At 39.7% G+C, this 27,574-nt stretch overlaps 2 protein-coding genes across 2 annotated transcripts in view; one reads left to right on the top strand and one right to left on the bottom strand.

The window, feature by feature from the left end:
• Positions 1-6,730, bottom strand: part of LOC147894040 (uncharacterized) — a 54,705-nt gene extending 47,975 nt beyond the window's left edge. Inside the window, exon 1 of the mRNA XM_087384817.1 lies at positions 4,849-6,730. Coding sequence (XP_087240943.1) covers positions 4,849-5,786 — 938 coding nt within the window. The 5' untranslated portion in view covers positions 5,787-6,730. The remainder of the gene's footprint in view (positions 1-4,848) is intronic.
• LOC147894038 (Sucrose-6F-phosphate phosphohydrolase family protein) overlaps positions 1-27,574 on the top strand; it is a 186,763-nt gene that overhangs the window by 45,258 nt on the left and 113,931 nt on the right. The gene's annotated exons all lie outside the window — the stretch shown is intronic.

Genomic DNA, 27,574 nt, shown 5'->3' with positions numbered 1-27,574 from the left:
GAGGTTCCTATTTTGCATTGTGATAGCCAGAGTGCTATTCAGCTAGCACGTAATCCTGTGTTTCATGCCAAGACGAAACACATTGAGGTGAAATATCATTTTATCAGAGAGGTGCTTGATGATAAGCGCATTCAGCTTGTCAAAGTGCACACTGATGACAATCCTGCAGATCTTTTGACCAAACGTCTTAATCCGCAATGCTTTGCACATTGCAGAGGACATATGGGTGTTGGTTGAGATTCTCATGCTAAGTTTCTCTTGTTATATATATATTTGTGCATTCCTCCTTTTTACTTTTAGGCACATTGGCCTTTAAGTGGGAGATTGTTGGGAATAAAGGCACAATGTGCTATCCCTTGTATAAGTGGTACTGCCATGTCACTGTGCCACGTCATCACCTTATCCTCTTCTTTATATAAAAAAGGCAATAAGGGAAGTCATTAGAGACTTTTGCTTCCCACAAAACTTGTGCTCTCTTTTAGCTCTCTCTCCACCCTTATTATTTCTTTCTTCTTGCTTCCGCTCCTTGCTCCCATCATGGTGTGCCCTCTCTTAGGACCTGGACAGCCCTATATGAAAGGCTGTAGGGGTCGGCCCCTAGGGCTGAGGGTCGGCCCTCATGAGCAGGCTGGTCGGCCCTGCCCTTTGCTGGCCGACTAGGAGGCTGGGGAGCTATATATAGGCCCACCCCACATGTGCTTTCATCACTTCATTGCAGTGCCTGGCAGAGGAGCAGAGCCAACCCAGAGTAGCACTTGAGGAGCAGGGTAATGGAGCAGTTCATCCACTCCCTTGTGCTCCCGTTCTTGTGGTTGTTGAACTTTTGTCTGAGCTCTCGAGCAGCCTGTTGGTTCCGAGGTTTTCCCCCAGTTGTAGCGGGGTTGTCTCCACAAATCACTTGCAGTTCTCTTGTGCCTTTCTCTCCTTCTCAGTGTGGTGTATGTGTGAGGCGTGCTCTCTCTCTCTCTCTCTCTCTTCCGTTCATTTCCGCTGCACTTCTCACACTTGTATATGCCCATGTATAAACTTTTCTCAAATTTTGAGACCTCTAGCTTAGATTTTTAAGCCCTAGTTAGCCAGTCAGCCCCAATTTTAGCTTACTTTACTAATCGATTAAATGTAACGGAAGAGGAGTCATGGGGCAAATTTTAAAGGGACGAGTTAAAACTAAATCAAGAGTTTGAGAATTTGTTTGATTAATTAATCCACATGGACTAATCCTAGACTCAAAGAGAGTTCTATGCATGCAAACTTTCATGACCAACTAACAAATACACCTATGATGTAAGCATACAATGCATTATTTTTTGGCACTTATGCACCATGCATGGTAGAAATTTAGTCTGATTAATTATAAGTGCTTAGGATAAGGGTTAATATCTAAACTAGCTACCTCTAACCCAATTTAACGTGAGGGTCTAAATTAGTATGAAAGATGCTTTTCTAAGTTCCAAGCTTGCTCCTAGGCGACCCTTGTAAGCTGATTTCGTTTCTCGCCACAACCCCTTCGTCCAAAGGACTTCACCATCTGCTCCCATACATTCATCTTGCTCACCCAGTATCATCCTACATAAAAATTGCTACTCTTTTCACCTTGTAGGATGAAATCTGAGGTCATCTAGTTGATGGCATGAGTCCCAGCCTAGTTCTATCCCTGCAACCAGAAATACCTGCAAGATTCCTCTTAGTAGTGAAATCAAGGATTATGCTTCGAGTTTCATTGAGCGGCGGATCCTGGTAGATCTCCTTCTAAATCAATCGTTGAGTTTGTGCAAGTTCTTGAACTGTATATTCACAGTAGATTTAGGCATGCATGCATGTAGACAAGCTTCAAATTGATTATTATTTTTTTCTAATCATGGTAGATCTCCTTCTAAATCAATCGTTGAGTTTGTGCAAGTTCTTGAACTGTATATTCACAGTAGATTTAGGCATGCATGCATGTAGACAAGCTTCAAATTGATTATTATTTTTTTCTAATCCAAGTGTGGGATCTATGTTAGGCATATCTGTCACAAATTCTCTGTATGCTATTACAACAAGAAAAAAAAATGTACTAACGCTATAACTAAAGACAGAAGCAACCGAAGCAGCACTAGGAGCTTGGGTATGAAGCTATAAAGGACGATGTGACTTCACGCTACCAATGCAAACAAGAGAAAGGAGAGCCGAAATCTATTCTATTACAACAAGAAAGAAAGGTCCATTGTTCCTATTCATGAGACAGCGAAATAGTGTATTGCTCAGTATAAGCATGCACTACTAGCCTTTGATTCATTTTAAGTGTGTCCCCTGCAAAGCAGACATCACTCGTTCACATTGTATGATATGAATGATTACATAGGTGACACGCGTCATCAAGAGTGGCAGCTCCTTCTCTCAATCCCAACGAAATACTGACACTTAAACAACCCATTATGAGTTCACATCCTTACACAAACTATGCCAAGGGTAATATCAATCAATGACATGACAATCTACTCGAAAGAGTACCAACTACTACTCTCCATTTGCTTTTACACTAGCCCTGTACCAATACCTTTTATAATTTTTTGCTTTCAAACTATATCAAGAACAAGGTTGGGAAAAACAAATTGCTGTTATCAAGAACAAGGATGGGAACCTTGTTATCAAGAACAAGGATGGGAAAAACAAATTGCTGTCCATCATCCATGATGTGAAAGCTTTCAACCACATAGGGCAAACCAATGTTATGGAGAAAAATTAGAAAGAAGTGGATAGAAACAACAAGGTCAGGGAAGGATAATGTCAACCCATAAAATGTGCCCCAGCCCCTATGAAGAAAAAAAACTCATGTCTCAAAATATGTACCACCCCTCATGATAGTCCGATGCTGTCTTAGAGTCACCTTCGGAATGGTACCGAATTCCTGAGAGTGAGTAAATGAGGTGAAACCAGATGATCAATTTGTCATGTGATGTGAAGAGACAATGGTCAACATGAGCATCGAGCATCCAAAATGAGCCAAGCAGCTAAATTGCCAATCAACATGTCAATCAAGCCAATACCCTGGGGCAACCACAAAACGGAAGAAAGAAGCCAAGCCTCTTGCGAACAAGTGACCATACATCTCTAAGAATAACAAGCATAAGCCCTCTAATGGCTCCTCAAATTGAACAGAGTTGTTTCCTGAGATAGTTATGCTACGGAAACAGAAGAAGTTGGAACCACAACACGAGTGTGTCTCACGAGGCATTGCCAAACTACATGAACCATGACATCGAGTCATATCCTCCTCCAAGCAACACATCCAAAGCCCTAGAAGACTTGATCCACTAGCTCAATGGGAGAAGATCATGGAAAATTCCCTTCACGTCTGGGCATATTAAGGAATCATGGAATCAGACATTGTCATTCTGAATACACAAAAGCATATGCATCCTTCTCCAACGATGTATCTTTCTAGCTTGCATTTTACTTTCTCAACTGTCCATCACTACAAGCCTTAGCCTACTGAATTCCATCAATAGCAGTTATTGACAAGTTTTCCCTTCTTTCCAAATTCGAGGAGATAAAGAGCTTAAACCAAGGTGAACTTAATATAATAAGCCCTATGTTTGTGGAGAGCTTCGCTAGAAACTATTTCCCAACCTCTTGCTTGGGATTTGATGATCTACCTTGCTGTACGATGGCAAAGCTCTTGCCTAGTCGCCTCTGTTCACCCTGTTCCTATGCCTGGTCACCTAGTGGACGAAGTGGGCTGCACAACGCAGATTGAACCCATCTAGTCACATGAGCAAACCAACCCCTCTCCTGCTAGCTCCATTTACAAGGAAATTTTCAACCATGGGGGTCTACATCCACCTGCCTCTGAGCAATCATGCTGATGAGCTCAGTCAAGGTAAGTTATGATATAAAAGGAGCTGTCTGTGTAAAAGGGGCTCCCTGCAGACCGTCCGAGAGGTGTCTGGCTTAGCCCAGATGGAGTGTGCGAGATCATGATCTGTAGTCTCGCGAATCCACTCCATTCAGCCTATTGCAGAAAACTTGCGCACATATGGGGCATACCACTGGATCAACTTGGAGGGTTTACATAAGTGTCACACATGAAAGCACACGCAAACACCCAGAGATCAAATGAAATGAACTGCTCTAGTAATGGCCTTGGGAGATGGCCCTCGGAGATCTGAGCAGCTATGGGACAAACCACACAAAAATCATCAACAAAATCAGCATGCACCCTCTTGGATTTGATGTTGGTGCCACCTTTGGAGGGATTTACATATCTCCCCCTGATCACAGTCTCGGCTGTCCTGGTTCTCCTCCTCTGTGTACCTCTTTTCAGCCCGTTGCTCTTCTACTTTGAAGCTCTCTTCTGGATTTAAGTGTCACCTTGTAAGTGGGACCCACCTCGCAGCGTCACAATCTCAAGCAGATATTCAACAAACTCAAGTCCAGTTAATTGAGGCAAGCACCAGATCACCAACATGCTTCACAGGCAACAAGATACTCCATGGGATTCTAGTAAGACAAGGACATGATCCTCTGCACAGCATACTTCGATCCTCTTATCCTTTTTCCACTACAGGTTCATTGATTCCCCAGCTCTGACTCTAGAACAGAGGGAAGAGAGAGAGAGACAGAATCCCTGGATTTAGGAAAAGAGATTACTTAGCAGCTAACAATATGCAGCTTGATTGACAAAACAGGCCATGAGCAACATCCAGTACGAACGAGTGCAGATGCCAACCAGAACTGTCATTGAAGATGAACTGCAGTTTTACTACAACAATCACCACTCACACGCAGTCCTAGACTCCAAACCAAACTACGTGACTAAAATGCTCGAGTACAGGCGCAAAACCTAAATAGATTGGCGTCCCGTACCTGCTACACTGTTGGCAGAAACGTTGCTCCTGATCTGCAACCGTTACCTTTTCCGCTTTTGAATGCGTTTCACATACTTTGTGCCTGCGATGATAGCCTTTGGCAGAGGTGAGATCTATGTTGCATCCTTCCACTTGACAGCGTGGGGTCTGAACCCCTCCTGAGGCTGGGCGAGATTTTTTGACAGGAGCAGGCTTGCTGCCTGGAGGTTTTTGGGCTTCCTCAGTTCCAGCACTACCTTTGACATCTTCGACATACACCCGTTTTCCCAGATGTAAACCAGTCAAAGAATCACCAGAGCCAGCTGAGCCAGTGGGTGTGCTACAGTGTCGCCCTTTGATGGATTGTGACCCCGTTTCTTGTTTCGTGTCTTTATCATGTCCTCCAGCAGGCAGAAAAAACTCCCCCGGCCCAATTGAACTTTTTGCTTGATGCAGGCCTGCCACGATAAGGTCCCCGTTCTTTTCTCTGCTTACGGTCGCAGAGTTCCTGAGCCCAATGCAAGAGGAGCTAGCTTGGCTACCCAGCTCCAGGAATCCGACATTTCTTTCGTCAACAGTTTTCCAGCTGTCATGACCTCTGCTATGTTCTCCGTTTGGATAATCCCCTTCGCAATCCTCATTGCAATCAGCTGTGCGATTGCCCGGTAGTCTTCTCTGATTGGCATAACCAAAAGTACTGTGTATCCCAATGCCGCTAGCAAATATACCAGTTGAGGAGGCAAAGGCGAAAGGGGCAACGCTGGTGCCCAAGCCAGATATATTAGAACACCCAGCTCCAGTCTGAGGTGCTCCATGTCCTCCAGCTACGCAGGAAGTCTCGGCTTCGCTTGACCAATCGCTCTCAGGGGCTCGCTTGCGAGACTCCCCTCCACGACCTTGGGGGAGGACTGCTTCAGTGTCCCAGTCCCAAGGGCAAGCCTTAGAATCCCAGGCCATGCATAATCTCCGTCCAAGGCCTTCAGAGTCCACCTTCAATAGAAAATCACAAGTACCAGCTAGCGTACGCCCGTCCACAAAACATAGTGGTTATACAACCTGAAGGTATGGGTTGCGGGATATAGCAAGCACGAAAAGGATTAGGATATGAGTGCTGCACAACAACCTTACACCTTGATTTTGGAGAAAACGTCCAGCCAGCAACAGTTCCCTCCAGGGGCCACTTCTACGGGAAGTACAGGGGCACTAGCATCACAATCGAGAAGCACTGCGGCGACAACTACTACTCTATTTTAGAGTTAACTACCTCTCCGGGATCCTGAGTCCTGAGCCCTCCTCATCAGAAATACAAGCTGGGCCTGTCCCATGCTTGAAAGATGATGATGAAGAGAGAGAGAGAGAGAGAGAGAACGTGCTTGATCGTAAGTGTGCGTGCCAGCCAAAGGTGTTTGCTAAAATTCAAGGATGGGGCAACGCATCGAACTCGATGCAGCCAATGCGGCACGGATAGGGAGGACGGCATTCTGCAAAAGCGTTTGCACAGTGGGGGGGGGAGGAGGTACCGGCGTCTAGTCAATGCCAGACAGGAATTGCGCAGAATCACATGTAAATTCCTTGAATTTTCCTTGCATCCAAGGCGGGTGAAAGAGGACATGGAGACCAGCGAGACAGTGAGAAGATTGTGACGCAAAGCAGGAGACTCCCAACTTCCCAAGTGGGTGTTGCAGAAGAAGAAGAGCCCCATACCGTGTATGGAAAGCTTTCGTTCCCAATCTGGGTAGTGTGGCTACGTATTTGGTTCCTCCTGCTTCTCATGAGCAAATGAGCATTCTTCTCTCATCTCCTCACATCTCTCGCATCTCTTCTCATCTCTTCTCACTCTCTCACATCACACCTGAAAACCAGCAGTAAGTATTTGGTTTCTGCTGCTTCTCATGAGCAAATCACTGAAACCAGCCTTAAGTATTTTGGTTCCTCCTGCTTCTCATGAGCAAATGCTCTCATCTCTTCTCAATCTCTCCCATCGCAACTGGAAACCAGCAGTAAAAGTATATTTCCTGTGAAAGGAGCATTCTTCTCTCCTCTCTCACATCACATCTCTCACATGTCACCCGATATGACTGCCTGCCTGCCTGTATACAAACTGTGAGAAAGAGAGCTGCCAACCACCCTTTCCCAGCCACCTTTCTTTTCTAAAATAAAGGGAAGGCATTGCTCTTAGTGAACCCTACACTCCCCAAGGATTTGTTGCTCTTAGTGAGTGACCCCTCCACTCCCCAAGGATTTGTGTTTTTCCTTACCTCGAGTCAACCCAATTATCCTTGAAGTTTGCAAGGATAGCCAAGAGACTTTTGGGTCATCCCACATATCCACCCACTGAGCACTACCTCTCTTCTAGTCTCTCATCCATTAGAGAGAGAGCTTCCTTGTGATGTGAAGAGGATAGCCCCCACCTCCACCCACTCACTTCTACTACCTCTCCAATCCACCCACTAAGTAAGACCTTTGTGCCACGTCTCTCGTCAATTACAGACAGAGCTTTGTTGTGATGGTTAAAAGCATACCCCCACCTGATTCTCATGGATAGATTAGCATCTCCTCTAATGTTTGAAGGGACAATCCAATATCTCAAGGAATACATCCACTTTTGCATTTGCTACTACTGATATAATATTGATGTCATTGGCAAACATCTAAGGGGTTAATTGCTCACTAGAGGGTATTTTCAAACGTTCAATTCATTCTGAGTTCCAAATATACTAATTAGACTTGTAGTCACTACAGTAAATAATAAGGCACTTAGCCTTGCCTAATGTAGATCTCCTAAGCTCCAAACTCCCCACCACATCGCCATTGATCATTACAATTACTCTTGCATAACTAAACAAGGCATGAATAGAATTGAGGAACTCTGACCCCACTGAACATGTTGTAAAATTTTGAGGATGAAGTCCCACTAGATTCAGTGAGAGGCCTTATTCATGTGGGAATTTTGGTGAATCCATTGCTCTTTACCTGCCAATGCATTATCTATTACTGATGATATATTGTGAACATTTTCGAAGATATTACAAACTTGTGCAAAAATCCATGATGTATTAGACTCTCTAAGGGACATATCAGCTACCAACCTTCCAATATTAGTATTGCCATATTCGTGCAATCATCAACTAGTAGGTAACCAAAACAGCTTGAAAATTCTTGTTGTCATCAAAACTTGGACAATAACTTACTCATCTTGTAGATTTCCTAGTGCATGGAAGAGCTTATCGATTAAAAAGGGTTGATTCAATCTGTGGACATCACATTTTGAGATTCATGCTATCAGCCTACATAATAGTTGGCACAATCTCTCTCCCTAAGGCTACAACAAAAGGGATCACCTCACTATGCTTTTTAACACTTTTAGAAGGTTGAGCCATCAATGTGTCGTCTGACCCTACAAATTTGGGGTCCTGAGTATGCCTACCCTTCAATGGCTTGAGGAGCAATCTCCCAGTTGAACCCATTTTGGCCTTGCCCTTGCTCTAACAACATTTGCAATTTCAATCCCTTGAACTTTCAAAGCATCATCCACTTGTTTAAGGAGGTTAACCAAGATTTGATTATTTGGCCATAGCTTAATACTTTGAAATAAGGATAGATGCAAGGTGGGCATTCAAGTTTATAGATGCATAAGCTTTAGTCCCACATGATGTTGTCCCATTTCTCAATTTGATTAGGCATCCCATGATGTTGTCCCATTTCTCAATTTGATTAGGCATCCCTTGTGTCCTCAACCACCTACTTGAAGTCACTCATGTCTAAGTGAGATCGATTTCATCAAATGTTATAGCATTCACCACTTCACACTCCGTAGGGTGAATTTCCACATCACTAAGAATGGTTAGATATGGCAAAAGAAGCATAATTTCCCTCAAGAAATGTGGATAAAGCCACCAACCACCTACCATTGTATAAATCCAATCAACACCAAAAGCTCTAAAATATGGAGCTGCCTGCTTGTTCATCTAAGTGAACCTCAAAGTGAGTGACTTTCTTGAGAGTGGGAGAATTGGCTAGATCATGCTTGTCAACCATTACAAACTGAGCATCAACTTCCATCTCTACTTTATTGATCACTCTACAAAGTTGCAAGGGTGACATTTGCTCAACTCACATAGTTGATTTACTCCAAAGATTTAGCCGGTAGCCATCATTGTGAGGTCTAAAATCTTAGATTTTTCTCTATTGGATGTTTGTTTTGAAATGGAGGGTTCCTCCTTCTCTTCAAATGCCTTGGAAGCACACTTCTTATTCCACGTGTCTTCTACATTGTTGCATCTTGGTACTTGAAGGATGACATCTTATCAGGATGATCACAATTCCTTTTGATTATCTTGAACTTGTCCAACAACTTTGACTTCAAAATTATCCTGGATAGGATTTAATATGTTCCAATCAATCCAAGCCTTTCAATAACAATCCCCACTACTGCATTGTTTTGAGTCTACCTAGCACACGTGATGTTAGGAAATATAAAGAATGAATCCAAGGGATGTTTAACCTCTATCTCTTCCTTATCTCGATGTCTTTTGTACCTTCTCCTCCTCTAGTTGCATGAGGGCACTCCCCCCCCCCCTTCTCTCTCTCTCTCTCTCTCTCTCTCTCTCTCTCTCTCTCTCTCTCTCTCTCTCTCTCTCTCTCTCTCTCTCTCTCTCTCTCTCTCTCCCCCCCCTGTGTGTGTGCGTGCGCGTGCATATGCATGTGCTCTCGCTCTTTCCATTGTGGCTTTGCAACACCCTCCCTCATATGCCCATCCTTAATTACAAACGAGGGATGAGGGGGTGGAGCACTTTGAGACCTTGGAGCCGAATCATTCCTTGGAGTATGAGGCACATGGCTATGAGGCATAGAAGAGGGAATTTTGTAGATGAGGGTTTACAAAGGGTAGGGAAATAGTGGGGTTACAAACTATAACTTTGTGAAAATAGCAATAATTTTTAAGTAATGGTGGGATATGGGTGTTACTAAAATAAACATGGTAAATACCTATGAATATTTTAGCTTTTTATGCAAGACATCTTGCAACTAATTTGATTCATTTCGGAGAACAAGTGACAAATTTTGAGCAATAATTGGAGAACAAGCGAGTAAGTTGCATTCTCAAAGGGCACATAATGGCTTGAGTTATTTAAATTCATTAATTATTCTCTACAAAACACTTGATTAACCTAGTGAAGTGGCCCCAAAATTAAGGCTCTTGTCGCCACCCTCTGCCTTGTGCCTCACCTCTACATCTCCCCCCTTGGCTCCTCTCCTTAGCTCTGCGCCTTGCCTCCTAGGCTCCCTCTCCTCCACCTACCACTATGTCTCTCTCTCCCCGACCTAACTTAGCCTCCCCTCCCCCTCTGTCACTCACCCCGTTGCTCTTCAACCACATGCTCCATAGCTTTTGCTTACAAATCAGTGATTTGGAAGGCCAACCTCTCAATTCGTGATAGCCCATTTGTGAGGCCAACCGTTAGATGATCCCTCAATTCGTGAACTTGCCTCACCAAATCCTCTTCCCTGCTTTGACCATCTAGCAGTTTCTACTCAACCAGTTGAGAGCGTAGTGCCCAATGTAGCCTTAGTGATCTCCAACGCTAAGCACAACCTAGATTCCATGGCAGCAATGGCGGAATCCTTGGCCTTAGAAGCACTGAGCAACATGGAGCATTGATAAAATGAAAGGAGGATAGTGATTGTGGAGGAGAATAAAAGGGGGAGTAGGGAGCCCGCCAAGAGGAGTGGGGGACAAGGATCTAGAAAGAGTGACAAATTTTCTGGCCAGATTTAGAAGGCGTGATCATACAAGGAGCGACATATTTTTTAATAGAAAGGTCTAGAAGCACCAAATAAATTTTAATGAAACGTCAAGCTACCCCTCCTTGCTCCCTTCACCTCCCTCCAGTGCTTCACTTGCTTACTCCTCTCTATCTTGTTGAGCAACCATGGGTCTTCCTTCTTGGCCCCATCATCTACATATGGCATGCTTCTTTACTAAGTTGCCAAAAAAATAGCGCAGGATCCGTTAATAGTTGTGTGGCTAACTATGGAGAAAGGGCTAGAAAATATCGTGAGAAAGAGCTAGAAGTATATAGGGACAGAGAGAAAAAGTGTGCATTAATCAATATTGGCATACCTTAATCGTGTGAATTTCTTTACCCTCAACTTACGTTAATCAAGTTCATGAGGATGGTGGGCGACCAATTAATTCAATTTCCCCCCAAAAATTCACTTGGGTGACATATTTGGGCAACTTTTCCCTTTGGAGGGTACTCTCATGGTAGAATAGGCTGGGTAAATAGGTGACGCAACCAGTGTACCAGATCTTTCATAGTTGGGTAATTATTGTTCCAAAAATTTTCCTTGCCATTGTGTGTTTCAACTTTTTTATGGAAATCATGTAAGTGTGACCCCTATATTTCGATGTCCTCTAATGAGTTTGAACATTGCTATGCATATGGGAGAGAGCTCAGGGAGTTTATGCTTTAATATTTTTCAAAATCAAAGGATTAGAAAGTATTAACAAAAAAGGGAGTAGAGCTTAGACAAAGCACTTGAGAGTGGCAACAATCAACAAAATAAGACAAGAAAAGTAGAGTTGTGTGCTAATAGGGAATATTGGCTTCTTAATATCTTTCCTTAGCGGATAGGTCATCATCTTGAGGTTACGTACTGATAATCTAACTACAATCAATTAAGCCCTTTTTCTAAGACGAAAGAGCCACCTTGTTTTTCTTAGTCTATGTTACCATATTGCTCAAATGTATTTACTTATTAGTACTTCAAGAAGTCGGTAGCCATGTTATTATGTTTAGGGATAGGGATTTGATTCGGAGAGCTCAAAGAGTGCATGCTTTTAGAAAAAGAAACACCAACGGAATAAACAATATTAACAAAGAAAAGGGTGGAGGCCATGGGCAAAAGCCATACAAAGTGCAAAGCAACAACAGCTTAGGTGATTAGGTGGTCGTCTAGATTGCCCACATGTGGAATATCTCGAGTGTAGGTCCTAGGTGCATGTGCCCCTGTATTTGGGTGTGTGAGCAAAACCAAAAAACCTTGCAAAACTAGCAACACGTCCTCTTGAGTGACTCCTGTTGACTTGCTAAGGGCTAGTGCACAAGCTACAAGTTATGTGTGGCTAGAGGTGATGCGAAATAGGTCACATGCTTTAATTGTGACGGCGCATAACTGCATAGTTGGTGCTCAAATTTGGAGTTTCATTTTTTAGGTTGCTCATTCTCGCACCATTACGCCACCCAATTTCATTGGCAGTAATAGGTCAACACCTTATAGCTCACCGGTGTAGATATTGTAGAGGTGAAGCAAAGGGGATGTAGAGGAGAGAAGTATTGGTGAGCGTCATAGCAATGGACTATGTGCAATATTGTGTGTGAACAAAATTTGGGTCCTTCAATGATGTTTTTGTGTACTGTTGAGCTTATCGTGTGCATTGACCCCAATAATATGAGTTCAATTCACACCATTTAAAAAAATAAGATAAAAATAAACTCACCCACCTAACTCAAGGCTAGTGCACATGATGCCAATGGTGTGCGACTGGTGGAGGATTTTTTACGCTGGCACACTTTCTGAGGTTGGGATGACGTGCCATTGGTTCTCCATTTTGTAACTCCAAAATGGAGGGTGCCATTTCCAGCATCAGCGCTCAATTTTTGCACCAGCCAATACAAAGCTTCCATTTGTTCCTGCAATGGACTGAAGTGCATTCAATGCTCAAGACAAGGATGGGGAGCCCTATCAAAAGTGCCAAGCTCTCATATGCACACTCATTGCAGAGCTTCCTACATGTACTTAGACCTCTCTTTCAAATAAGTTTGAAACAAGGAGACCTCCATTAAATGCTACAATGGAATGGAGCTCATTTAACGTGTGAACAAAATGCTCTATGAGCACCAACTACGCATCTTGTTACCGTGTGCATTGAGCCTTACACACCCAGTTGAGGCTTTCGAGGGGCACCTTGACTTATTAGTAGGTCAATTAAAGATACCCTGGTCTTAAGCACATATCTACTTATAAGTAGTTCAATTAAAGATACCCTGGGCATTGTCTTGAGCGTAGTTACTTAGGGTTTGTGCACATAGGGTTAAAAATTCGCAACAGTTGGTGCGATGCTGAGGCTTGGACTTGAAATCTTCGCGTGAACAAAATCGCTCAAGCATTTATTACTTTGAAGTACTTGCACTGGAGCCACTAGAATCATCTGATGACTTGCTGTGCACTCTGTCTTGGCTATAAAGTTCTTTGTGCCCATTTCTTATTGGCTGGGCAGATGCAGGAACCACATTCAAAGCTCTGGAGCCTAAGGTCAGAGGCATATGGCACGAAATAAAGGAGAAATCGCGCATTAGTGCTGAAATCTGCACCCTCCAGAAAAGAGGTGCAAGTTTGAGCTCCAGTGGCACTCCAAAACTGCATAGATATCTGTGTCGAGCTTGAAAACACATCACCAACAGCACATTGCTGGGATCGTGTGCACACAGAGCCTTATTATTGTAGTTGAAAGTTCCCCTTGTGGATCCGCTTGGGAGTTCAATTAGAGATACCCTTGACTCCCTGGTCTTGAGCGTATTTACATAATTTATTAGTAGTTCAGAGCAAACCGTATCCGGCAAATGTTAGGGAGTACGTCGTTTATGCAGCTCTCCATTTTCGAATCTATGTCATATTGGAAATGGCACTCTAGGACACTCTCGCAATTGCGGTGTATCCAACGAAACTAGACATTAAAAGTTCAAAGGGACTAGTGGTACAGCTTGGAGCAGATTCCTGTGGTCGGGGTAGCCGAATAGCGATCGTCGAAACGACAGCCAGTTTGCTTCACCCTGAAAAGGGGCCAAAGACAAGACGGGCAGTGGGGGCAAGCGAATTCGGATCGTTTCAAAGGCCGAGGGAGATCGGGTGGGCGCAAACCCAGATGAAAGAGATAAAAAGATATGAGAGAGTGGTAGTGGACCGTGGTAGCTGGAGGAGGAGATCTAGAGGAGCAAGGCAAGTACACGACATAAGTGCGAAGAAGAAGAAGGCTGCAACGGCAGTGCACAGTGGAGTACCAATTGGTCTTACGGACAGCCTGACAAGAAGCTATCGCCGATGGCCATTGAGCGCTCTATTTCTCGAGACTGGACTCTGGACCGTAGAGGACGACAAGCCTCGGCCTTGAAAAGACGCTGTCCTTCTCGCAAGCCTCCTCTCAGTCCTCACTGAACATTCAACAGGAGTGTTCGGGACACTTGGTTTTAAATATGGATGGATGATGGATGGATGATGATGATGGATGATGGCTGCTCACTCGTTCAAGAGCTCGAAATTCGAATCACCTAGGAAATGGAGAAACCTCACTCTTGAGCCCAAGCCCGTCTTCCCGCGTTCCCGTTGGAGTACTAATCCCGTGCGGACCTTGACGTGGCATCTATCGCGCGACGCTTGTTTTGGACTCCACAAAGTCTAGAAATGCACCCCGGATTTTCTAAGAGCGATCCCGCCAGCGCCAAAGCCCCAGCATTCTGCTCGCCATGCTACACCACAAGCTCTTGCGTTCCGCCTGCCTTAGCTAGCGCCAACGCTTGCAAATGTCATACTCTAACATTTGAACTTGCTGCAAACAGTTAGCGACGAATTAGAGGCGACTGCAGGGCCAGGTTGGAGAATGGAAATTCCTGTCTCCAACGGGGCCTTACAATGCTACAATTTGGCATGCTGGTCTAGTTGTTAGCCCGTGAGAACGAGTACAACCCCATGCATTCACACTAGAAATGAGCGATTCCACCCTAGTGGGAATTCTCTCTACTACACCATAACGGAGGCAAGCATCACAATGCTCGGGTGGAGAGCAAAATTTTTCATGTCCATCGAGGCATGCAAATGCCTAACTTTGGCAATGTGTTTTCAAGGGCATCCCGCACAAACCCTGGCATATTGCAGGAACAACCTCTAAGGGGTGGGCAAGTGTGCTTTTATACATGAGGGATGGACAAGGGAGTTTGGCTACCCAAGATTTTGTCCACCCTACTTATGCACATCCAATGGTGTTTTGCAACTTGGAGTCCATCCCCTCTGCCCCTACTACGCATTCCAATGGAATTCTAGCCTCTGCTTTAGTTTTTATGAGATTCTATCTATCCTTTCATACTATGGTGTTTTCAGAGCTTAAGTTGGCTAGACAAGCCCTCGAGGTTGCCTTGTAGCTTATGCTGACTACCAAAACATTTATATTTTTCTTTCCTTAATTTAAATTTCTTTTTCTTACGTGCAAAAAAAAATTTGGTATCAGTGTGTAAACACCCCTAGCTACATAAATGGTTGCCCCTTGAAATATGCTCGTGTCCATGGCTATTTTTAACTCCTTTCATGTTACATAGAATGCACTTTAAGAGCAACTTTCCATATGCTCCTCGGTTACAACACCGAGCAACACAGAAGCCTAAAAATAAGGAGACTCGTCCCCTGTGAAGAGCTCTAATGCCAAGTCTCTAGAATGATTGATCGTGTAGGATAGAGTTTCTATATTCTCATGTTTATTCTATGAATGACAATCGCAAAATGCTAGCAAGATCTCTAGGATATTGAAGTCTAAGGCTATTGTCAGTCCTTTCCATTGTCACGCAGTGCCTTTTTTTTTAAGGTAGGAAATTTTATAGAATTTGGCACTCCTTTGGGTTTGGGTCAAAATATTGGGCAACCATGGCATTCAAAAAAGAAAGTAAAAATATGTATCGATCGCCAAAAAAATAGCCAAACTTTGAAAGAGCCCATATCTTTTCATTGCCAAATCCAAATGGGGTCATGTTAGATATTAATCTAAATGGCAAGGCATGGTTGTATGTTGCACTATTTATCAACTTTGTGCCTACCAAAACAAGCATTTCATGAAGTTATGGCTCATTTTCTCGGGCAAGGTTGCTTTAGGCTATCATTTCTCAAGAAATTGGGATGGTGGAAGTAGGCTATCCTTTTGTCTCCCCCAAAAAAACACCAAAACTGTGATATCTCAACTAATTTTAAAGGTAGAGATTATGGGAACTATCCAAAATATGCAGAATCCCAGCCAAAATAACCCTTACTTTTAAGTTTTCCATCCACTATTATGTTATGTTAATGTAGTGTTTGCACTCCCCACCATTAAGTGATTTAAAACTAATTCTCATTTACAAAAATCCTTGAAGTGCTTTTTTCAAGGGGGTTGAGTTTTCAAGAATTTTCAAGGTGCCGTTAAGATATTTAACATAACAAGACCCCCCTTAATCCAAATTAGAATGCAAAGTTTCATTTGAAATCTTAACTAGTCCTTCTAACTTCTAGTGGGGATAGGCCCATCAACACAACCATATGCATGGCTATAGAGTTGGTATATCCCCATAAAGGGGGATGGCTAGTTTTCATAGTTATGGTTGCATAACCAGTTTCTCAATGCGTGAAGGGTGGTAAAACACTCAACTCCAACCATTAATAGAGGGTGCAAACAAGGCCCTCTATTTAGCTCCTTTACACCTAGGATTTCAAAATTAGATGTGCCAACTAAAAGGGAAGGGTGGTCATGAATGAAGACCAACCATTACAGTGTCCTGACACAATGAGAACATGTGCCCATGAAGGAGGGGACCAGGATTCTTCCTAGTCCCATAATTCATAAACCCGTACTTACTTTGGTGTTTACAAGCCTTGGTTTAGGATTGGAAATAGTATGCGTACTTATTCCAAGCCTTAACTAGCTAGTTGAGAATTGAAATTACAAACCCATGCTATTTCCATTCTAAACTAGTTCATTTGTTAAGGCCTTAAGAGCACATTTACCCATTATCCTTGAACAAGCACCAAAAGTAAGCATAAAGGAGAACCTACAAACTTCTCAAGCAACACATAGAGATGGCTATGTCTATCTATGAGGCTAGTATTGGTGTTGCTTGGTTTGACATCATATCACAAAGAAGATAGTTCTAGCACCAACACAAGCAACCATGTTCATTTGTTTTTTTTTTTCGATGACCACTCCCACCTTATACGTTTGAGGGATGGCTCCACTTTCCACATGGTTTTAAAGTCAACAACCACAAAATATGAACCAGGTTTCTTAGTAGAGGATTTTGCTTGGGTCAAATAGATTTTGAGCCTTGAGGAATGCATTGTTTGAAAATTCTCTCTTTTTGGTGCTACCTATCCAAGGTTCCTTTAGATTTTCCATTGATGAGAGTGTCCAACATGAGTTGATTTCCCTTACCATTTGGATGACAATGCTATCAAAGTAATTGCTAGATGTCTTGGTATCATGTTGCATGTCCACCCTTTTGTTGTAGGAGTGAGTGCTAGTCATCAATACTTTTTTAGAGTCCACCCTTTTTTAGGAGGGAGTGTTTGTCAATACTTTTGAACCAAGTTTCTTGGTAGAGGATTTTACTTGGTTCAAATGGAGGAATGCATTGTTTGAATGTTCTCTCCTTTTGGTGCTACCTATCCAATGTTCCTTTAGATTTTCCGTTGATGAGAGTGTCTAGTATGAGTTGATTTCCTTACCACTTTCGATGACAAGGCTATCGAAGTAATTGCTAGATATCTTGGTATCATATTACATGTCCACCCTTTTATAGGAGGGATAATTTTGTAGAGTCCATCCTTTTATAGGGGGGAGTGCTCGTCAATACTTTTGTAGGTATCATCTTGCATGTCCATGCTCACCAATACTTTTTTAGAGTCCCCCATGCGATGTATTTTTCATGCCATTTTTTAATGCATAAACACCTTCCAAAACGACAATATCTTATTATTATATTGTCGGACTTAGGTAGTGTCCCTTGCCTTGATCAATACTATGTTATATTGGAGTGTGAGTTCTTTTCCTTCATTTAAAATTTCAACCCTTGTTTGTTTTGTTTTCTTTCTCTATCTCTAATATAAGAAACTCAACTAGTCTTTGTTTAAAGTAGTGATGTCCCACCTTACAATCCCTTACCTTGCTTTTACACACACACACACACACACACACACACACACACATATATAGATAGATAGATAGATAGATAGAGAGAGAGAGAGAGAGAGAGAGAGAGAGAGAGAGAGAGAGAGAGAGAGAGAGATTCAAACTATATAAGAAACGGCAAACTAGTGACCCGACTAGCTTTCTTGTCTCACACACCTACAATAAGGGATCTAAGGACACGTACAATAATGAATCTAAGGGTACCTACAATAATTTATCTAAGGGCTACCACCTTGTCTTTGGTGTGCCAACTATAAAAAAAGCATTGTACTTTCATAAAAAACAAAAGTGCCTACATGTATAATGGTGCTATATCCCCTAGGTGCTATGATGATGTGACATGTCTACAAACACGTTCTTATCATAAATAGCCTATTTAAACTTCAAAATTTCACACCTCTTAAGAGCATTTCCAAGCCAACAAGCATGTGACTTTGAGTTGAATTAGTTGTAACAAGATTTCTTATAGGTTTCCAATATTGTGCAAAAATATTTATAAGAAAGGTGTAACCTCTATTAGAAGTGACAGTGCATCACCTTTCCTTTTCTTTTATGTTGCTCCACCCAACACTAGTGATTGATTACAAGTCTTCCTTTATCTTGTACACATAATATGAAAAGGACTGCCTAGGAACCTAAATAAAAAGCTCATATGTGTGGATTACCCTATAGTATATGAACAAATTATGTGGATGACATAAACTAACATGAACACTCGCATATCTAGGCCTACCTTCCGATTAAAAATTCTACACTAATAAAACATATCACCTAGATCCCCTTGGATTTCTATCATGATCATTCCATTCTATGGCTAACACTTATGGCTATGTCACACTAACTTTGGGGTTGATCTTTCGCCTTAATTTTCATCAACTTGTATGCATATCATCATTTGATCCTTTTTGTTCCAATGCAAATGGCAGTAATATGAGTTGCCAAAGAAAATGTATAACATTAATGATATAATTAATAAAAGTTTTATCTTGATGCTTTTATTGTTTCTTGCACAATTTCTCCTTAATGCCAAGATTTTTTTCAAGCATTCATTGTGCATACATGCTAACATTTCAATTGTTGAAGTTCGAAACCTGTCCTCATGTTACAAGTTTTTTTTTTTTTTGCATAGAAAGGTAAATATATTAAACAAGGTGGTGGTACCACTATGGCCCTGCTTGGATGATTTTTTTTGTTTTAATGATTTTCACACAAAAATTCTAAGATATGGTTGTATGTTGTTGAATTTTTTTTCATAGATGTAGTTGTTGGCATTGTATTTTGGAAGTTAGTATGCGGTTACATTTATATGATTTTTTGTGGGGTGATGTTGGTTAGAGAGAGAGTTTGTTGTATGATGTTTGGCTATAATGGAGTAATTTTTAATATGCTGTAAACAATTGCAGAAGTACATGTCGGCCTTGTTTTTTATAGAATGTTGTTGTTTGGTTTTGGATTATTTTTGCATAGTATTGCAAATGAAGTAGAGGTAATGTAGATGGATTGTTTTTTGTTAGGGCTAATCATGAAGGAATTGCAAATGTTTGATGTCGGAGGTTTTTTTGGTATTTGAATAATGTAAAATGTGTTGCGAAATGTATGGTTTTAGTATGCATATATGTATGTTATGGAGTGATTTGTCAAATATGCATAAGTTGTTCCACAGCAAATGGTCATGTTCGGTCGGTATGTTGGTCCAAATGTGATCTAATTGTGTTCCATATATTGTCATGATGTGATCGCATTATAGAATGTATTTGAAGGTAATCATAATTTCTTTCAGTGCGTTTGATTGTTTTGTTTTTTATAACATGTCAATCTGAAATCTCCTAGTAGTATAATGTTGTGCGCTTTAGCAATGGATGACAATGTATCATGTAGTAGTCGAAAGAATAATTTATATTGTTTGGATGGCGATCTATATATCTTTGCAATCGTGTATTGAGCGTTCTTTGTTTTGATGCGGGTTATTGTAATCTCAATTCCATATTGTGTAATTATGTTTGTCTACTCAATGGTAATGTCATTTTGTTCAGAGTGCAAGTGGAGTGGTTGTTAATGCATTGAAAATTGTTAGGGAGATGTGTTTGAGTGGCTAGAATGTCTTCCTTACATTTTTGTAATGATCTTGTGTTTAAAGATTGTATGAGTATAGTTAAGTCTTTACATTTTTGCATCCTATTGTTGAGGTTTTGCCACATTGATTCAGTTGCCAATCTTTCCATTTCTTCATAAACATTGTCCTCTACGAGGAAATGTTCTTGTTGTAGTGGTTGGAGCAAGAAAAGTTTTTTGATTTTCTTTACACGTGACAGGGCTATGTACGTAAGACCATGCGTGTGAATCCCCATTGCAAAGAAAGTGACTTTGTCCATTGTAAGCCCTTGTGCTCTATGAATTGTTCGTGCCGCAATTGGTAGGATCGGAAATTTGTCGACAAGTGAGGATGGCTTTTTATAAGGACCAATTGGTATTTCTCTTGTGACTCTTAATATTGGTGTCCATTTCTGATTAATAGTTGTTGTATAAACATGGAAATTACTTTGTCTTGTTTCTTTTCCTATTCGTGGATTTTGAAATCGAATCCATATGATGTCATCATTATGATGTGTGGACATGCTCATGAAAACACCATCTGTAACAACTAATCTATCTTCTTGATTAATGTTTCCTGAGCATAATTCAACTAACATACCTTCTTTAATTTGTATAGTTGTTCTTAGGCCATCTATTGATTTAGAGTTTTCTAATACTTTACATGAAATGTGGTTGTTACTATTGAATGCATCAATTATTGCTTTGGTGTTATATTCTTTGCCCGCTATTGCATGGAATACTTTGTTATTATGGTTGTTCATGTCAAAGTTGGTGTCATGAAGGTGGGGGAAAGTATGGCCTTGTGGTGGAGCACAAAAGCATCATTGGTTGATGTATTTTGTTCCACATTATGTGTACAAGTTCTGAAATAGTTGAGGGCTTCTATGAAGTCGCTATTTTTTTATCGCATTGGTTTTTTGAGCTTGTAACATCATGGTTTTGTTAGCCAGTAGGTGTTCGCTAATGTTTGTAATGACTCTTTCATTGGTTTGAATACCCAACTATCTCATATTGGTTTGGCCTAATAGAAATCCCCATAGCAAATGACATCGACCCCTCCAAAGTATTCTGTGTGATTTCTTTTGAATGTGTGCATGCAAAGGTCCGCAAAATCTAAAGTTTGCCTACCAAGTAATAAGATCGCATTGAACATAATGAGTTGTACTTGTTCATAGAGATAGATGAGTGTGTCTAGTTTTTCCCTAGCGATGCATGTCAGGATCTTTGTTTACAATGGCGAATGCAATGCAGAATGAATAGTGATTCCATTTATGTTGTATGTAGCATTTCCGGTGTACCTAACATTAGCACATGTAGTAATTCATAATCTATGTTTTAGATTGTTTGGCTGTAAAGTCGAAGCAAACCTTGTACTATGAGTAACAAAAGATATATTTTCCCTATCCCAGCTCCACCTGTTAGGAACAAGTGTTTCTTTTGTCGGTTTGATTCGTTTTCATATCATGACATCATTAAATAGTTGTCTTTGTTCAAAATTGAGTGATCAAATCATTTTGAAGTATTCGTCATTTTGCATGAGTATTTGTTCTTTAATAGGAATGATAAATTTGTCGTTTAATGGTTTTCGATGTTTTGTTTTCATGTCTAATGCGATGTCATATTTGGGATAGTCGCCCTCTTGTACGTCATGATTTTCACTTGTTATAACATCGTTGTTGTCAACCAATTGATTATTGTTCGCTTTTAATGGTTGATTGTTGTCATCATCTTGTGTATATAATGCCTTGTTTTGTGTAATGGTTTGATATCGAGAGTTGTAAGCTTTTTCCCAAGATCCATGCATTATTAATTCATGGTCCTCATCATTTTTGAAAGGGTAATACAATAATAATTGTTCACTATAATAATTGTTTGGATCTTTTGCTATGTTGAATTTCACAAATCTTCTAATTCTTAGTTTTTTTCCTTTTTTTGATTTTGTTGTCTTTGTAGTCATATTTTGCAGCAAACATTGTGAGGCAAATATTGTCCATATTTTCTCTCTTTTTGTATTTGTCTATAATAGTTTGGCATGTAATTTCTATTTATTCGATGGGACGACATTGCAGTTGTTGTTTTCTTTTAAGAATGAGGGCTCTATTTTACTGTTTGTTTGTATTTATGAAGTAAAAGTCTCTTGTTGTTTTGTGTAGTAGTAAAGATAAAGTAATAAAAGATGCTAATTGTGCACTCATTTGTTGTGCATGCAAGATTGTATTTCCCATTGATCGTAATCTATCATGTGTGATGTTGGTATCTTTTATGCATGTCTGTTGGAGGCTTGCTGTTATCGTGTTATCCATTTTTGTCATGTACGAAGTACAGTATGTTGTAGTTGAGTATGGATCCATAATGTATTGTATATCCATGTTTGATTGCCATAAGAAACTCATTTCATGATTAAGAGCATTTGTGAAAATGTCTTTTGGTTGTCTTCTTAAGAATAGAGTTGATTTTGATATTGATGAACATAGTGCTAGTAAATATGTTAGTATATCCACTCCAATATAATCCATGTTTGCAGAAATGGTTTGGTATGTCTGTTTGTAACAATGCATGTTGTTCTGTTCTAGAGGTTTTGATATTATCGTTTCATGCAGGAGAGGTTTTGGGTATAGTGGAATCTGTACACTTGTTGATTCTTTTTTTGCAAGTAAATGTGTGTTTGTCTGTTTGGATGTCTTTAATATTTGCTGGCAGTAGGCTCTTATCACATGTTATGTATTTGTTGATGAAGGAGATGATTTTTTTGATTTCATGAATACCATACATCGATGCATCTCGTATCCACAAAATCTTTTTTAGTTTCATGAATACCATATGTAGGTGCATCTTGTATCCACAAAATACCATGTTCATGCTGGCTTCCTCTCTTTTGAAATTCTATGATGAAGAAGTAGTCTATTACATTTTTTGTCTTTCATTATCAAATTTTGGAGTTATTAGAGTTTGTGCGTATAATACCTTGCACATATCATTGGATTGTCTCTTATCAAATCTCTTACTTCCATGGTTGAGTTTTTTTGTTTCGGACATGTTTTGTAGTTGCTTGAATATGTTTGTTATAGACATTTTTTCATAGGTTCCCATAGTCTCTCTACACATGATAGTGTCATAAAAAAGGTTGGACGCCCCAATTGTCTCATAATTGCAAACGTATCTTTTCTGAGTTTTTCTTTATGATCCGGGAAAGTGCATAAGTTCTCAAATTCTCTATATCCAATTCTAGATTTCAAAATGGATTCAATATTGGTGGCATTCATGACATCCTTTGCATATAGTATTTTATTTTGTAGTGGCCCTTTATGCAAACAAACCCAAATCATTTGCATCACTTGGTTGATTAAAACTTTGACTGACTTGAAGAATAGATTTGGTATATTTTGTGAGAAATGAAGGGGGGTGTGTGTTAATTCTCACTTTACAATGTCTTGGTATGTTAGCTTTGCATTTCCAATTTGTCTTTCATGACCAAAGAAGAGCATCAGAAAAATTCAATTCCTCACCATGCTTTTGTCTTGAAACAAACCTAGTGGTTTATTGTCTTTGCAAGAAGCAACATACATGATGTTTGTTTCATAATCTATGACTTGCTCAGCCGTAGTAAGATTATGACTTAGTGTGTCCATGTAGGTGTCATCATTATGTTCTTCATTAGCTTCATTGTTGTTTTCTTCTTCTTCTATAGTTTGGTCATTATGTAGTATCTGTTGTAAATGTTCGGCCCATTGGTTGTTAATTTCAACATTCTTAGCTCTGTAAAGTGGTGTTTGAATGAGTGTGTCTAGGGCTCACATTTAAATATTTAGATGGACTTTCCCGAGGAGGTATGTGCTCTTATATTGTAGTTTTTTCTTGATTCCAAGTATTATGGATGATTCATTGTTAATGAAACATGGCAAGATGTGCTGCACTTTACTTGTGTTGGATACAACATTGACAATGTTGCCTTGCACTCCATATTGTCCACCATGTGATAGTTCTTTGATTTGAGTAAACGCTATTCTGGGTGCAATTAATTGTTCTTTGAGAGTCATTTAGAACTGTTACATTGGACATTGTAGTATGTTTAATTATTTGTAGGGGGATGAAATATTTTGGCAGAGTATTTGCACGTATGGATTTTTTGCATTCTATGCAAATGCATTGTGTTTTCTTCTCAAATGGTGTGTCACATTGTCTTTTGGTCATTATCCAAGCATGTGTGTCTTCTTTAATGTGTATTGTTTATTTTTTAAATGGCAAACATTCACAAGATATGCATCCATGTATGGAGTATCTTCAATTGTGTTGATGCATGTATGCATAAACTTTGTAGGAGATCTAAATGTCTCTGAATACTTTGTTAATGTTATACAATCATTTGTTATATGTGCACATTTTCTTATTTTTGTTGTCAAAAATGTTTGTGTAGTTAGATTTTGTTTTCCTATTGTCATTTCTAGAATGCTGTGACAATGGTCCATCCTCTCATTGTGGCCATTATCTTGGGTTGTTGGACTCATGTGAGGATATTGGAACTGTATTTTGGAGTCTTTTTTAAAGGTTTGAGATTTTACATCTAGTAGTATCAGGATGTATTAATGTCAAAGGAAATTGTTCATGTAAGGTATGCACCACATCATTTGTGGAAATGGAGATGTTTTTTACAACAATGTGTTCCCAATGCAATTACCATGTCTTCCGTCCAACAAGTGTTCTTCTTTTTGATTGGTTGCACGTCACATATGAAAGTAAACATTTCAGAGTGTTTTACAACAAGTTGCATTTGTTTTGGTTGTTTTGGGATCTTCATGGGTACTGAAATACCGCAGCCTATTTCATCATGCAAATGATATGTATTAAGTTTGAAACCAAAAACATTGAATAGAATGTGTTGTAAGAATAGATCTTCAACATAGTAGTAAGAACCATCATGTAGCAATCCTTCAAAGTATTGTTTAGTATTATTGATGTGTGAGTAAAGCTGTTTGAAAAGGTACAATTCAAAGAATTGTTTTCCCCATTTGTCATGTGTGAATGTAGATGTTTGTAGTAATTTCCTCCCTTCTAAGTAAACCATATTTTTTAGTGTTGCAGGTGTGATATAAAATTGCAACATATAAGATATACATGTGAATACACACTTGTTTTATGGATAAAGCTCGCAGAAGAAGGAGTCAATCTGTATTTCTTTGAAATTGTCGGAGATGCTCATTTGCAATTTTCCATAGCTTGTGCTTCACGAGAATTTTAATTTAAATATATCGATGTTTTGGAAGTAGGAATCATGTCGTACCTATCTTGAGCATTGGTGTTAGTCTTAATAGGTTGCTGCAGGCTATAGAGTGCATGTAGTCGCTATTGTTTCTATACATTGTTAGTCTTTACAGCGAGATGTATTTATGGTTTATATGTTGAGGATGGTTTTTTATCTCCTACGTTGCGCACGATGTAAAGATTACTCAAAGCTTGGTTACAATTATGAAGTGTACACATGAACTAGTTTTTCTTGTAGGCATACATTTTGAAAACATGCAATAGGGTATGAGAGGGATTTATCAACAATTACTTTGTTTGCCAACCACGACTATGTTCAACTGTTGTAGAATGTGCATATGAAGGAAGAGAGTAGGTCACAATAAATGTGCAATGAAGGAAGAGAGTAGGTCACAGATATTGTGTTGGAAAGATGGCTTTTGTGAATGTACCATGTACATATGCAGTACATTTTGATTTTAGTTTGAAGTTACTAAAGTATAATGATTAATTCTACTATAGCATGCTATCTAAAGATAACATGTTAGCAAATTTAAATTTCGAAACATATTATCGGTAAAAAAATTTGGCAATGAAATAAGAATTTTCTACTTAAAATGTGTGGCAACACAAGATTTGTACGAGTCATATGAGTTTAGACTATAGCATTTGTTTGATTAAATGGAGTGACATTTTCAACTACATCTTATATGTAAATTTGCCTTGGAGTACAAATGGAGTGTTGTAGTTGAAGTATATAACAATACATATTAGAAGTGGGGGAGATGGTGGTGTAATTGTATAATTATATGTTGGAAGTCATTTTATTTATAGCTACATTCTTCTCTAAGTGTTTTTCATGCATTGAATGTGCTGTTTTGAAATTTTGAGTTCCAAAATACTCTACAAGAGCTGCATTGTTAGCAACACCTTTGTGAATGTGCTATGAATATGTGAAATACGTATTCATTTTAGTATCGAGTTATTGAAGATTCATCTATAATATGCTATGTGAAGATAACATGTTATAAGTAAAGTTCAATTGGAAAACATGTCCTTGAAACCTTTTTCTTGTAATCGAAGTACAACATTGTATTTAAACTATGGAGCAATACAACATGTGCAAAAATTCATCACGTTTGTGCTTTTAATTTTTTAAACATACTAAAGAATCCAGTAAGTTAAAACATGTAGAAGGCACACGAGTATTAAGTATGCATACTTAGATTAATTAATGTTATACAAATGAAACATTACACTTAAAGTCCAATAGAATGAAGTACTTTGAAGTTACGCGAGAGTGAACTTCATATGCATACATCAATTAATACCATTATCGCTAATGAATAAGCACTTATTGAAGCATCCAACAACTCAAAATGTGTAGAAGTCACAAGTAAGAAGTCTCTATACTTAGATTAATTAATATTATACAAATGGAACATTACAATGAAATTGTCGAATAGGATGAAACACTTAGAAGTCATATGAGGATAAACTTCATATACTTATACCAACTAATATCATTATCAAAATTAATAAGTACTTACAATAGTTAAAGAATCATGTAAATGCTGAATTTATGCGTAATATAGTGAAATACGACAATATGCACTCTTTTCAAGTTAATACTCAACCTTATAAAATGGTGAATTGCAGCACACAGAATGAACAAGTACTTATGAAATAGGTAGAATGTGCAACTATGTACATCCCCCCTCCTAAAAGCAAGCCATATTTACAAAAGGACATGTCATGTCCTTCTCCCAAAAGCAAAGCACTCTACTATAAAGTAGTAAGACTTCAATCTTCTTACAAAGAGATGAAGACGATGGTCTTGTGCTGTATAATGGATAAAAACTGACTGGACTCACGACATTTTGCTGTACAAGAGGAAAGCAAGATGGAAAATTGAGAAACCATTGCAAACCACATCACTATGGTGAAGGAATTGGCTAAGCAGTGACATTCTGCAAAGATCTCGTAGCTGTGCCATGCATGTTAATTGGAAACTTGCCTTCAATCTTTATGTCAAAAAGTTCAGAGCTCAGAAACTGTGTGTTGTCTTCGAGCATTTCTATGAAAGGATGAGGTAAATCCAAGACCTTTTCCACCCACATGTCCTTCAGGGTAATGTCTATAGTTGCACCATCCAAACTTGTAATAATGCCTTTCACTTTGGGAATTTTCTCCAGAATCGTAACTCAGTTGCAGGTCAAACAATGAGCCACGGTATTATCCTTTGAAATTTTACCCTCTTTGCAAAAAGTGCACACGGGCTCGTATAGTGTTGAGTTGATCCCCATAATACTAAGGACACCACTAACCTTCATACAAAATGGTGCGAAAGTGAATTAGCAAAGATGAATTGCTCTTGCAGAACACTGCAAAGGCAAAGGTTGCAAGGCGGCTCAAACTTACCTAGTTG

Source organism: Dipteris shenzhenensis, chromosome 14 (genome assembly GCF_047967505.1).
Source record: "Dipteris shenzhenensis isolate YYH24624 ecotype China chromosome 14, Dip_SZ_1.0, whole genome shotgun sequence".
In the NCBI taxonomy this organism is placed as follows: domain Eukaryota; kingdom Viridiplantae; phylum Streptophyta; class Polypodiopsida; order Gleicheniales; family Dipteridaceae; genus Dipteris; species Dipteris shenzhenensis.
The sequence above is the reverse complement of the archived record's forward strand: the minus strand, read 5'-3'. Positions and strand labels throughout refer to the sequence as shown.